This window comes from Mobula hypostoma, chromosome 15 (genome assembly GCF_963921235.1).
Source record: "Mobula hypostoma chromosome 15, sMobHyp1.1, whole genome shotgun sequence".
Classification (NCBI taxonomy): Eukaryota; Metazoa; Chordata; class Chondrichthyes; order Myliobatiformes; family Myliobatidae; genus Mobula; species Mobula hypostoma.
The window spans coordinates 24,997,028-25,011,516 of record NC_086111.1 but is presented as its reverse complement, the minus strand read 5'-3'; the positions used below and the strand labels follow the sequence as shown (position 1 = coordinate 25,011,516).

The 14,489-nt window shown below is 40.4% G+C and overlaps 1 protein-coding gene across 1 annotated transcript in view; it reads right to left on the bottom strand.

Annotated features, from left to right (window-relative positions):
- The window catches only part of LOC134356762 (ADP-ribosylation factor-like protein 8B-A), a 56,279-nt gene extending 43,935 nt beyond the window's left edge, over positions 1-12,344 (bottom strand). Inside the window, exon 1 of the mRNA XM_063067866.1 lies at positions 12,076-12,344. Within this exon, the coding sequence (XP_062923936.1) occupies positions 12,076-12,198 (123 nt within the window). The 5' untranslated portion in view covers positions 12,199-12,344. The remainder of the gene's footprint in view (positions 1-12,075) is intronic.
- Positions 12,345-14,489: the final 2,145 nt, after the last annotated feature.

The following is a 14,489-nucleotide window of genomic DNA, read 5'->3' as shown; positions in this document are numbered from 1 at the left end:
AATTCTGTGTTATATTATACAAATGTAAAAGACTTACCATGAGGAGAAAGAATAGTTACAACCTGAGGAATGCTATTCTCCTGATAACCTTTTCATCTATTCTGTTCAAACTTCTTCAGAAAAGATTGTTTTCTCAAGACTCCAAGGTTCACAAAGCATTATTGTCACAAGGTACAGCTACTTGAATATGTTTGTTATTTGCATTTAAGCATATATTTTGTATGTGGTACTCCTACAATGCAATAAGTAGGACCAACTTGCATAGTGGATTCTGGTTAATTGGGCCATCAATAAATTGGGACAGCCACTTATTTGGGACAACTCTTAAAATCTAATCGACAAAATTTCTAGGATTCCCTTTGTCTATTTGGGACACTATGCTGCTTAATTGGGACAGGAGACTATTGCTGAACAGTTTTTTTAAGGACTAACCAATCAGGAGGGATGGACTACAGAGGTATAAATACCATCAGACTAGACACGCCCAGGCGTAATCTCTGATGAAGGGTGGCAGAGTTTGTCATCGAAACATTGGTTATAATCAATACCTATACCTGGCTAGAAGCCTGAGAAGGTTATTCATCATATACGCCAGGAAAGCACTAGATCCTTTTTCAGATTAAATCAGTTTTCAAAGATGTCAGAATTATAGTAGACCATTTGGTCCATCTACTGAATTATTAGCAAAGTGACAAATTGTACTCCTGACTGTGCTGTTAAGTGACACTCAACATAACTTGCTCGTCATTACCCAATTTTTGGTTTAGCTAGGGTCACTTTCACTAGACCTCACCACAGCCAAACATGGATTAACAACCTGGCCTTCGATTGCAATGCAACGTTTGACTGAGTGAAACATCACAAGAAGCCCTAGTAAAAATTGTTCATAAACATCAGAGGATTAATAATCCTGTTGCTGGAGCTATGCTATGTGCAATGGAAAATTGTCACAGATGTTGATTAATAACCTTTGCCTATATCAAGAATGCAGAGCTCAGAGTTTCTCATATCATCCTTGGAACTATACAGTGACTCCCAACCACCTTCACAAGGGCAATTGCCTTATTAGCAATGCCAGATTTTCAGACTGAGTGATGGCTTGTGAGTTGCTGGTTAATCTTTGTTCTCCTTCCTTGTAACCTTAGAAATTTTCCTTTTTAACAACTTTCATTTGGGAATTTAATCTGCTTGTCAGGTTGTTTTCTTAAATATTTTTGAAAAACAGCTACTGATAGATGTTGGATGGTATTTTCCTTTACTTGGTTTATGAACCAACATCCTCATCTATTGCATGGAGTTCAACCAACTGGAAAATGTCATAAAATGAAGAGTCAAATGGATAATCAAAGTCTGCATCGAATAATTCAGCTTAAAAATCATTGATCCATCACATTATTCCAGGGCAGCATTGATTTTTGTTAGTTGAATTAAAAGTGAATGTCTTGTCAATACAGATAACTGAAGCAATTTTTTAAAATAATATCTGGGGAAAAATTATTCTTATTCAACCCAGTAACCTAGTATGTTGTTGTCACAAAAAAACTTTGTATGAAAAGTTTCTAACATGATTCTTTCTAAAAGGGAGTGTAATTTTGTCTTTCATGGGCTTCTATCTATCCCTTTTGATTTGTATCACATTGTGTGCTGCACCAGTGATTGCCCGACTTTTAATGAAAATAGTTACACAAGTGTACAAATCTCTGGTTTTAAACATTTGTGGATATGTTTCGTTAGGTGGGGGAAATTCTAGGGATGGTTTCTTCTTCCACATCTAAACGTTCTTTACGCTTAACTTTGTCTATCAATGCTTCCTTTGAGGATTTACTTAAACCCTGCTTGTAGTCCGAGGCTAGATTTGATAGAATTGCAATAAAAAAAAACTAATTTCCTTAAAGTGTCAATAATACCTTCCCAGCTGATATTTTACTGATTGAGTTTTCTGCTCATACCTTGAGATGTTGCAAAGTGACAACTTTCAAAATCTTACTTTAAAAACACATTATTAAAGAATGATAAACTTGTTTTTTGTGAATTCTAGGAAAAAGAATGAAGTTATTTAATTTTAAATACATGTTGAAGCTATTTAATTCTTGTTTGTTTTTAACTATTTTAAAATGGTCAGCAAAGTCAAGGTTGCTAATCCATTGTAACTGGGAAACAAGATGGCTCACAGCTGCAAGGGCTTCAGTAGAGAAGCAGGGGTAGGTGGTAGCTTATTTCTCACTTCTCCTTTATGTCTTTTGAGTAATCCAACATTTTAAATGTTTTCCACAAAATTGTTTTTCCAAACTCTGCTTGCAAAGCATTTACACAAGCCAAATATTCTGAAGCTGTTGCAGGAGGTAGAAGTAGTGAAGAATGTTTTCATACTCAAAGTCTTTTATGTAGTAAGTCCATAAAACATTGATAGGCAGTTGAGGGGAAGAGGTAAGAGACCAGAGTGGGGAATAGAAGAAGAGGGGAAGAAAAATTTTACCATTTTATGAAGTAAATATTTAATATTCAAATATGTAAGAAAAAATGTTTGTTGACTCATCGTTGGATTGTATTATTCGAACAATTATTCACAAGACATCCCAACCCCGCTCAAGATGAGGCAAGAAACATGCATACCCATATGCAAGGTTAGTGATCAGGACTAGGAAAAGGGTAGGAGCAATGATAACATGATCAGGTCAGTCCCTGCTCTTCACTCTTCTGGGATTGAGAATGAATCAGAGGAATAGATAAAAGGCAAGTATGAGGCAAAGCAAAGATACAAGAGACAACCCATATTAGCACAGGTCAGGTATGGAGTTAACTAAATCTTAGGAGTGGAGCTGTTATACAACAGGCAGAAGTCACCAAGCTTCCATCCTCACAGGCTTCAACATCCCAACAAAGCAGTACAAGAACAATAATTCCAATGGCTAGGAGAATTGTCCATTGGAAAACTGCAAAACAAAAATCTTCAAACCAATTTAAAGTAGCTCCAATCCACCCGGAAACTCTGTCTGATGCCGCAGAAGCTAAATATACAACAGCTGGATAGGTCTTAGCTACTGTGTGAGCTACAGCATTAAGCCAGTCAGAGGCTTAGCGCGAGTCTGCAAAAGAAACTCATGAAAGAAGGTGCCTCACTCATCTGATTGTATCATTTCAGTTACTCCCGGAAAGCATAGAGAAATATTCTTTCAGTTTGAATGAATTTTTTTTTCTGGCCATTGCTGATGAATATCAAGTCCTTCTAGAACATTCTATGTGGTATCCATCATAAATTGTTCCCTAAAACTGAACTTGCGTTTCTATCTTGAGATCAATATAGATTAAATTATCAAATGACTCCAAGAGTCATTTCCTCTACAAGCCTTAAAAAATGTGCGATCCTCGGATAGTAGTTTGTCTGAATAACTTGTGTCATCAGAAATGTCCACCTTTAGAGTGAACCAAAGGATCACATTAGTATTACGAGAGTGAGCACTGTCAATGCGTGGGTGTAAAGGCAGTTTTACTGCAATACTTCTTTTAAATCTTGAAAATTGTTTAGGGCTAAATAGGGATTTTTTTTCCTCTGCCTTTTGATGATACCGTCATTTGACTGAATACAAAGCAATAATTAAAGGCTTGTCTATCTATGTAACAATGTCTAGGAATTATATTATCTGTGTAACCCCAAAATTTAGCTTTTTCAATCAATCTCCAATAGTAAGATTTATCATAGGCTTTTTCCAACTTGTAGTTGAAATCTATCTGAAATGTAATGAAACTCATAAGGACACCAATAGTCCTGAACTAATTTTCATAAAGTATTATTCGCACCATAGTAGAAGCTATTTACAGCTGTCAATGGGCAAATTGGAAATCTGGATAGATATGATAGTCAATGGGACTAAAATTTCCAAAATGCTTCTCGAACTTAACCAATTTCAGTCGACCAGGGTGGAAAACATTTTCGTTTCATCTTAGTTTCTGCTTCAGTGCATCTTTCCATCTCATCTTCCCATGCAAGAACGAAGGGCTTCACTGAACCGTTCAGAACATAACCCAGAAATTTAGAAATTTATCATGCTACTTAGATATGGAATAGTGGCCATAATTGGAGGAATGGAGAAATTGGAGAAGAGATAATATCCATATGACAGGAGGGAGATTGGTGAGCAGGGACAAACGCACAATGGAATCACGGAAGGAGCGATTGTTGCATTGAAGGTGGCAGAAGTTGCAGAAAATAATGTGCTGGATGTGGATGCTCATGGGGTGGTAGATGAGGACACTTATGGCGGCAGGAAGATGCGGTAAGTGCAGATGACCAGGAAATAGAGTGAGGGCAGCACCATTCTTTGAAGGATGATATCTCTGATGCCCTAGAAAGGGAAGCTTCTGCCTGTGAACAGATGCAGTGGAGATGAAGGAACTGAGAAAAAATAGCATTTTTACAGGAGACAAGGTAGGATGAAGTATAGCCAAGGTAACCATAGGAATCGGTAGGTTCATAAAAGATGCGGCTTGCACATATCCCTGCATGCAACACAAATGCTACAACTGCCCATTTGCCTCCTCTCTTACCTCCATTCAAGGCCCCAAATAATCCTTCCAGGTGAGGTAACACTTCACCTATGAATCTGTTGGGGTCGTTTGTTGTATCTGATGCTCCCAATGCAGCTTACTGTACAGGTGAGCCCACATAAATTGGGGAACTGCTTTGTCAAGCACCTCTGCTCCGTCTGCCAAAAGCAGATCTTCCTGGTGGCCAATCATTTTAATTGCTATCCTCATTCCTGTTCTGGCATGTCAGTCTATGGCCTCCTCCTTTGCCATGATGTGGCCACTCTCAAGGTCAAGGAACAACACTCCATATTCCATCTAGGTAGCCTCTAACCTGATGCACTGACATCAATTTCACCTTCCGGTAAAATGTCTCTCCACCCCCCCCCTTCTGTTCCCCACTTGGCCTGTTACCTCTTCCCCTCACCTGCCTATCACCTCCCCCCAATGCCCCTCCTCCTTCCCTTCCTCTCATGATCCACTCTTATCATATTCCTCCTTCTCCAGCCCATTTCCCACCCACCCGGATTCACCCATCCCCTTCTAGCTGGGCCTCCTTCCCCTCCCCTACCTTTTTATTCCAGCATCCTCCTTCCTTTCCAATCCTGAAGAAGGGTCTCGGCCCAAAATGTTGACTGTTTATTTATCTCTATAGGTCCCGCATAACCCGAGTTCCTCCAGCATTTTGGGTGTGCTGCTCTGGATTCCAAGCACTTGCAGAATCTCATGTTTATGCTACCCATTGTAGATTTTTTGGGTGAATCTGTAATGCAGTTAAACCAAGACTCAAGCATCCTAAACAACAGGGCCCAGAAGGAAGTATTCCAGTTATTCCACAAGGAGTTTGTATTACTGCAGGAAAACTTTCTGTCCATTGTATTTAATCTATTATTCCATAAGCCTTTGACATTTTTAAAACTGATTTGTATACAATCTTTCTACACCCATTATTTCTACCTTTCAAATACACAAATCTATACCATTTCAGACCCAGATTAATAAACTAAGTATTGAAGTACATTTACAATAACTCTACCTGTCAATATAAAAGCTGCACTTAATCCTTCAAATTATCCAACCCTCCTTATAAATTGTCCTGCCAATCTTTACATTCAGCAACAAGAAACCCAACTTGATTTTCCAGTTTCTTGGTCAAAAATACCCAGTACAGTAGAAGCCAGCCACTTGGTATGGCTCACACTTTACTGAGGTATCAGGGACCCTTCACGTTTATTCCCCCGGTTTCTTTGGACATACATCACAAACTGCAAGCTCATCTTTCTACTTCAATTCTATACTTCAACCAGTGGCCAAGTTTTGCTGATAATGGCTCAGTCTCACTGCTGACAACACGCTGTTTATTGGACACATACTCTGGCAATGGTCAAGCAGAATATTCTGGAAGAGCTGCCCCATCGCAAAAGGAAATATGAACGGGCACAAGACAAAAATTGCTGGTAGCACCCAGATCAGGTTGCAATGAAAGGAGGCCGATCTGAGACATTGATCTCGATAGACATTATCAGATGTGCTAAATATTTTTTGCTCTTACTTCAGAGTGGCAGTATTATCATTCTGGAAAGTAGGAACAGAACATTACACTCAGCCTCCAATATTCATTTTACTTTTTCATTGATCACAGGTCTAGTTAAGCACTCTAGTCTGTAGTCCTGGTTATTCTTATATTCAAAAAAGCCTCAGTCATGACAGTTTCAACTGTTACAACATTCACAATGCTTTGAAAGGAAGAAATGTTGAGCTAGATGCCCAAAGTGACACCTGAGTCACTTTAAAGTGACCTGGTTCTAACTGTTCCTCTTCACTTGATTTCTTCAGGAGTAAAGGTTTTCACTAATTAGCCGAACAAGCTTCCATATGCAGAGGATTACAAGTTTTGGTATAAGGGATTAAGAAATCAAAACATTTTAAATGGTCAGCTGCAATCATATTTGGAGTATTTAAAGCATTTGACCAATAGGTTGCTTAAAGTTGCAGGCAGCGTTTTAAAATGAACGTGAGATAACTTAGACAAACTCCTAGAATTTAGCACCAAAAAAATTGAAAGGATGACCAAAGGCAAAATGTTTAAAATTATTAATGTAGAACAAAAAACATCCAGATAAGTAAACTTTGAAGGTTCAACCGGTTCAGTATAAGGGGCTAGGCCATGCCATGGTTTTAGCAAACTGAAATGAAGGGTACTGGATGGAACAGCAAAACGCAAGTCAGAACGAGTCAGTCCTAAAAAAGATGTGTATGGTAGGTGGAAGATGGGAGGCCAGCAGAAGAATATTACAACAGCACAACCTGAAGCTAATAAAGGCTGTGTTCTGGCATGAAACTATGTTGTAGAACAGGGATTCAATTGATTAGTCAACATTTAGACAACATTAAAATAGGGCAATTCTACTAGTGCCCCATAAACAGCACTATGGACAATTCAAATTTTGATCAAAGATCAAGCTTCATACAAATGAAATAATGGAAACTGAAGTTTAAGCACAATTGCACTATTCAAATGATTTTTTTTAAAAACTTCAAGCTAATTTGGTATAAATTCCATTCATACATCTATAGGTTTAATTTAATGTGTTTAGTCAATCATCTAAGAATCATCCGTTTACAGAACTCAGTGAACAAACTAATTATCACAGTTTGCTTAAATACACATTATTTTAAAAACTTGCACCCAAAAAAAAAATCACCTGAAAGAGCCGCCTCAAATTAATCAGATGATCAATGGTGGGTGGGGTGGGCTTCTGGAATTTTAATTTGGTACAATACATCATGGCAACTGATTTGCACTGAATCCAAGTTGAACTTGGAATTCTGCAACTTTAAAAAAAAATTGATTTATGATTAATTGCACTAGAAATTAAACAGAAGAGCCTAGCATTAACCTTGGGTTCCGCTAAATCCATTTGATATTTCACAAAATGAACAGCCTAAAGTGGCTTGGCTGGTCCTAAAATATCAAACATTAACATGAGTGAGATATTCAACCAAAATTCTTCCCAGTGAAATCTGCACTGCAAAAATCACCCAAGAGACCAGCACATAATTATTACATGGGGCAGAACAAAACCACTAAGATGCAAACCTCACCTCACTTACACTGGTGACTCAAAGTAGTTTTCTTCAGCAACATTGGTTAAAATTAGTTTAAATAGGGGATAACATTTGGCAAATGGCAGCCAGAAGATAAAGGAACATAAAGATAGAGATGTTGATTATGCACCCATTTTTTTCTCCATTGCTCTACTTACTCACCACACAGTTAGATGGCTTGAAAGGATAAAAGTGCTTGATGTTGCCTACGTCAATGGGTAAAGCAAAAAAAAAATTCTAGCATACAGATGGAATTATGTGAAGAAAAACTGTAAAGTGCCAGTTTAGACAGAGGCTCTGAGGAAATTGGGAGGAGAAGGACACTGGGACTGAGCACACATTTGAAGTGTCTGCAATGCAAGATGCCTGGGAAGAGTTCTGTTTTCCTATTACACAATGGAAAGCAATGCTTGAAGTCAGCTGCAAATAGCTAGTGTATTTGGTAGTTGGAAGGATACAAAGATGACAACATATCTGTTTCCCCATGTTACATAACCCAGTACAGATTCCAACTGTCATCATACAGATTGAAACTGCTGCAGAAACAGTTCTAATTTTTTTTTAAATGTAGGAAATTTAATTGCCTGAATTTACCATTACATACAATTATGGTTTTGTTTAGAAAATAAAGAAAGAAATTTAACATTTAACATCATTAATCCAGTAAGTCAAGAGTATTTCTTTGCTGTTCCAGTCAACTTATGCATTGCTCACTTCAATGAACTATGCCAAAATCTTAACTAAAACTTATCAAATTCTTAGAACCACAATAAGATAGCTGCCTAGATACTTTAGGACAGCTTGAAATTCCAGAAGAATCACATTCTCCAAATATGAAGGTAACCAGTACCAGCCAAAGCTACAAGAACATTATTCAGAGGGCTGGGAATCTCTTGACTTGGCTGTTATCGCTAGGGAGAGCTGCAGATTTTCACGGCAGTATTTTACAACTCAAGATCGGTGGCGCTTTGGATATCAAATGGTACGCTGTACGTGGAGTTTTCAAATGTTCTGCCACGATCTTGTTAATATGACTTTTTTTAAAATTCATTTATTGCATGTAGGCTTGACTAGGCCAGAATTTATTGCCCACGAGAGTCTGAATAGAACTTCTAGCATTTAGTCCCACCAATGAAGGAACACTAAAACTTCCTTGTTAATGTGGCAGGTGGGAGAACAGCACCTGAGAGAGCTCCCTCCTTAACTTCTGCTGCCCTGGTCCCGTTGTTCAGTACAGGTTATAGGATTCAGAGTGCTGCTAAAGGAGCTTTGCAATTGCTGAATTGCATGTTGTAAACAGCATACATTGTGCTAAATGCTGGCAATCGAGGAAATTAATGTTTAAGGTAGTGGATGCGGCACCAAATGAGCTGACTACTTATTGTTGAACTTCTTGGAGCTGCACTTAATCAGATAGGCAGCATTCCACTTCATTCTCCACTTAAGTTCTACAAAAAACGGTAAGGTTAAACAGACTCAGGGAGTGAAGACACTCAGTCTCTGCCGCGTTCTGTAAATACTTGTGCATACATCACTGCTCCAGACAGCTTCAAGTTAGTAGATGCAGTTGGTGGAAGACGAGGTGATGTTAATGCCGTTGAACAACTACACACTGTCTTAATGTGGGCAGCAATTTCATAGCATTTCTGTGTGGCATGAATGGTATTTGGCACATAGTCACATATGTCTGAAGATCTCACAAGTCTTCTTGCATTGACCTATAGGACTGCGTCATCATGAGCTGTTGAAAATCAAGATATATATCAAAGTCAATATTTCCATTAATATTAAAAATAAAACATGGATGGAGCAGCTGAAGCCGGCTGAGCCGGAACATTGTCCCTTAGAATTCCTTCTGTCACATCCTGGGGCCAGACTGAGGGTATTAGCGGACATCCGTTAGTCTTGCGAGACCATGGATCTGCGCCTGCAAAGTCTTCACTCTCCAGGGCGCAGGCCTGGGCGAGGTTGTATGGAAGACCAGCAGTTGCCCATGCTGCAAGTCTCCCCTCTCCACAACACCAATGTTGTCCAAGGGAAGGGCATTAGGACCCATACAGCTTGGCACCAGTGTCGTCGCAGAGCAATGTGTGATGAAGTGCCTTGCTCAAGGACACAACACGTTGCCTCGGCTGGGGCTCGAACTCACGACCTTCAGGTCACTAGTCCAACGCCTTAACCACTTGGCCACATGCCCACACACATCCACATCCTATTGATACTACAGCAGGAGTTCCAAACCTTTTTCATGCCATGGACCCCTGTAGCCGGGGAATGTTTTCCAGCAAACGCTATTTCAATAGCCAAGGAAATTATAATCAATTCTCATATTCAGCTTTGACCCATGTTTGGTCTACTACTGTAGGACTGGAGCACCATAGCAATAATTTAAGGACCTCTTGACAGCAGTGTGATACCACCCACTTTCTTGGTTAAATGCTATGGCAGAGATTAACCAGTTTGGATTTGCACATCCTGGAGGATCTTCAGTGGAAGCACAGTAATTCCAGAGCATGTTTCAAAATGGATTTTGTCAAGGTCAACCGGCTTGGTTGCACCCACTGCTCTCACCCTTTCAGGCAGGGGTTACCACAATTTCTATATGCCATGGACCGAGAGGTTCATGGACCCAGTCTGGGGAACCCTGCTTTCAGGAAATGAAATCGGCTGACACCCAGCTTCTGTGATTCTGGAGGAGGATATTAACGGCTGATTGAAAATGATTTTGAAATACACAGCTGATGACCTGCACTCAGTGAGCAGTCAGCATGAGAATGGGGAAACTCATGGATAATTATTGTTTACTGCTACCTGCTTTTCACTGGTTTGTATCACATTTTAGTTTCACCAGGTTTACAGGATTTTTTGTAATACTCGTCCCATGCTACTTTTAAATTATTCTCCACTAAATCCAACAGTGATCTCTCTGGCTTGCTGTCACTGAATGCAAAATGTGGCTATAAAGTTGCATATCTGGTGCATTGTAATCTACAGATCTACAAGATCCCATGACTGCTCAGCTTGTTGCTGTCGAATATGTTCCAAATCTATCCAGTTTAAGATAATGACAATGCCATGCCTCACGTTGAGTCAGATCTTCAACATGAGGTCAGCATTTGTAAGGACACTGCTGTTGTCACTGCTAAATATAACAGATGAATGCAGGGTTCTTCCGTACATCGTGCTCAATCAGTAAATGTCACAAAGCCACTCTTGCAGCTCAATCTTTATCAAACAGCTATGCGTCCAACAAGCGCCTGGTCCTGGACATTAACCAACCCTGAGCATGTTCTCCCTCCCTGGTGCCCTTAAGTATTCCTTCCTAATAGCTTTCCGCAAGTTCAGGACCAAGAGTATGCTCCATAGCACAAGATTAGCTTATCAATGCGTACCCTAGTGCTACGAGACCTCAAAGAGCCAGAGTCAACTTGAGGGCTCCCAAGGCCATTCCTTCCAAATGTATTGTTAATTTTGAACGGGCTTCCCTGCCAAATGGATTTCAGTTCCTGGTTTTACATTGTCTTGAATTTTCAATTTCTGGTGAGCAAACCTACAATACCTACTTTATTGGCACTCTCGTGTGCAAGGTATTAAGCTTTAAACTAGAAAAAGCATAACCACATCACCCACATAATCTGTTCCTTACCACAACAGAAATGGGGTAACATCTTTAAACTCAGATTCAGACACAAGTCTTGAGGCTCCAATTGAGAATTCACTAGCTGCTTGGTGGACACTGGAGGATGACACACTGAGCCCAGGTTGGAAGAGTAACAAAACAATCCACACAATGAGCTCAATTAACATTTCACAAGCTGCAGAAACCATAATGTAAAGGGTCAATAAATTCAGAGAGCACAACAAAGCAACGGGAGCGTACACTAGAGAGAATGACAAAGCTGCAGGTGGAGGTAAGGGCATCCACTGGCAAGAATAGGGCTTGGTTACTAGGAGGCACTCCAAAACATGCAGTCAAGATTAGAGTAGAGTTAGAGGAAGAATGAACAGTATGAAAAGGCTGGGGTTAGACAGCTGAAGGTGTTATCCAAAGAAAGAGAGGGGATTTTAAGGAAGAGCAGAGAGCATGGGAGGGGAAAGGAGTTTTTAAACCCAGGGTTAGTGAAATGGGGAAAGAAGATATTGAGCTTGGTCCAGCAGAGGGGAAAATGTAGGGATTAAGAGGGCGGGGTCGGAGTAGAGACAAAGATTGAGCCAGTACAGGGGCACGAACAGCGAGTCAGGGCGGAGAGGCGCTGAGGTGCGAACACTGAACCAGGCAGGGTAAGACATTTTGAGAAAGGGCGGAGAGGAGGATATAGGAGCCTTGAGGTGGAAGGTAAGGTGATGAAGGCACTGCGGAAAGGGCGGAAGGGCTAGGGAATGGACGACTGAATCTAAATGGGCTAAAGCGGAGGCCTGAGCGCCTTGGCCGGCGACACTCACCGCGATAACGTTGACGAAGGTGGTCTTGCCAGAGTATTGCAACCCTACTAGTGTCAGCTCCATCTCCTCCTTCCAGAACAACGACTTGATCCAGTCTAGCAACCGGTTGAAAAACGCCAACATCCTGCGTCAGGCGAGGGGGGGCGAACAGGAGGGAGAACGGGCCGCAGCCGAGAACCAGGGACCGAGGGCTAGGGCCTCCACACCAACGACAAGCGGCTACTCGCAACACCGGAAGTGTTCACGAGTCAGGTGATGGGGAACCAAGAGCGCTGGGATACTGGAGGACCAGGATCCAATCACCCTAGAATACTGTACAGAAATTTGCTATGGCTGATGGGATACTGGAGGAGTTGTTCGCTCAACCTAGGAGAAGTCCTTTTTCAATGACTGGAGAACATGGTTAATTTGAAAAATACTTTATTTGCAAAATCAAACACTGAAACAGAAGCATTATCCTTCTAGTCCAGGATGCATTTCCTTGGTTGCTGAATTCATTTATTCTAGCAAGCCAGTGGAATTTATTCTATTTATTCTGCGCTGTCTCTCCCCCAGGGATACACAAGTAGTGCTGCCACTTCAAAAGAGAGGCAGGCAGTTTGCTGGGCGGATCCCTCTATACCCGTTTGATTTAAAATGTATTTATGAAAAATATATACAGTATGCGAAAATACAAATAAAAATGGTTCATAGCGCTCTTTACCTTCATAGTCTCGTCTGTCTTATACAGGTTACAAGGTCTAAATATTGGTAGTATTAGTACAGTTACTGTACAAGGCACTATTAACATTCATGGCCTCTTTGGACAATGCACACTTCAATTATTGATTGGATCCAACCTCTCAGGGTCCGATGGTAGAAAGACCTCAGTCCCTTCATGAGGCAGCATTCCTTTATGGACCTGTCATTGCACAGGAGGGTGCTTCCTGGACTGGTGAATGGCCAGTGCTGCAGGCTGAAGCACAGACCCTAAAGAAAGTCTTCTGACTGACTGACTGACCAAACACTTCACACTGGAGTCATGGAGAGATAATATAGAAATAGTCCACACCAACCACACATTCATACCAATCTGACCTTAATCCCGCAAACAACAGGAATTCTGCAGATGCTGGAAATTCAAGCAACACACATTGTGTGTTGCCTGACCTTAATCCCGTCTTTTTTCTTCTCACATTCTCTTCATCATCGTCTCCATCAGTCGCCTGTATGTCAAGTTCAAGTTTATTGTCATTCAACGTACGCATGTATACAGCTATACAAAACAACATTCCTCACGGACCAACATGCAAAATGCAGTACATCTATAACATACAGCACATACAATGATATTAGCACAATAATACTAACAGATAAAAAAGTATTCTGTAGATGTACAAGGTGAAATAAGGTGCATATAACGATACAGAGTTAAATATACAACAGTATAATGCTACTGGCACGTTCAATAATAATGTGTACTAGGTGGTAGCAGGGTGTTCTGAACTCTCACAGCCTGGGGAAAGAAACTATAACCCAGCCTAACAATCCTTATTCTTATACTGTGCTACCTTCTGCCTGACAGTAGAAACATAGAAAACCTACAGCACAATACAGGCCCTTCGACCCATAAAGCTGTGCTGAATATGCCCTTACCTTAGAAATTACCCAGGCTTACCGATAGCCCTCCATTTTTCTGAGCTCCATGTACATGAAGCTGATTGATGAATTGGTTGGCTCCAAGTTTATGGGTGAAAGAGATAAAGGGCTAGAGGATGAGGAATCTGACAGAAGATCATGGTGGAAAGGAAAGGGGGAGGAGCAGCAGAGGTGGGTGATGGGCAGGTAAGGAAATTAGATGAGACAGGGAAATAGGATGGGGAATGGTGGTGGGGAGGCAATCACTGGAAATTCAAGAAATTGATGTTCATGTATGTATTAAGAATCTGATGTCATTTTATTTCCCTTCATGGATCTTATTCAATAATTATTTGACTATTCATATTGTATATTATTGACCTATTAACTTTCTGACAAAATTAGTTGTGGAGGTATTTCCTTTTTGATGAATAATCATCTGTCCTTATGTAACTGCAGATTTATATAAACGGCTTCAACTACATGAAGGCAAAGATCTTAAAATACAAGTAACAATCATAGAGATTGCAGGATGGAAATCTTGAGCAATACACGTTAAGTTGCTGGAGGAACTCAGCAGGTCAAGCAGCATCTATGGAGGGAAATAAACAGTTGAGGTTTTAGGCCAAGACCCTTCATCAGGACAGAATATTCTGATGAGAAGCAGCAATCAGAAATTTTCATTAAATAAAACTAATCACAGACAATGGTCTGCACAGCTAGGATACACAACAAACAAGGATACATCATTTTAGGTCACCACAGCACATCTCCAGTCAATGCTTTATAGCTGGGAT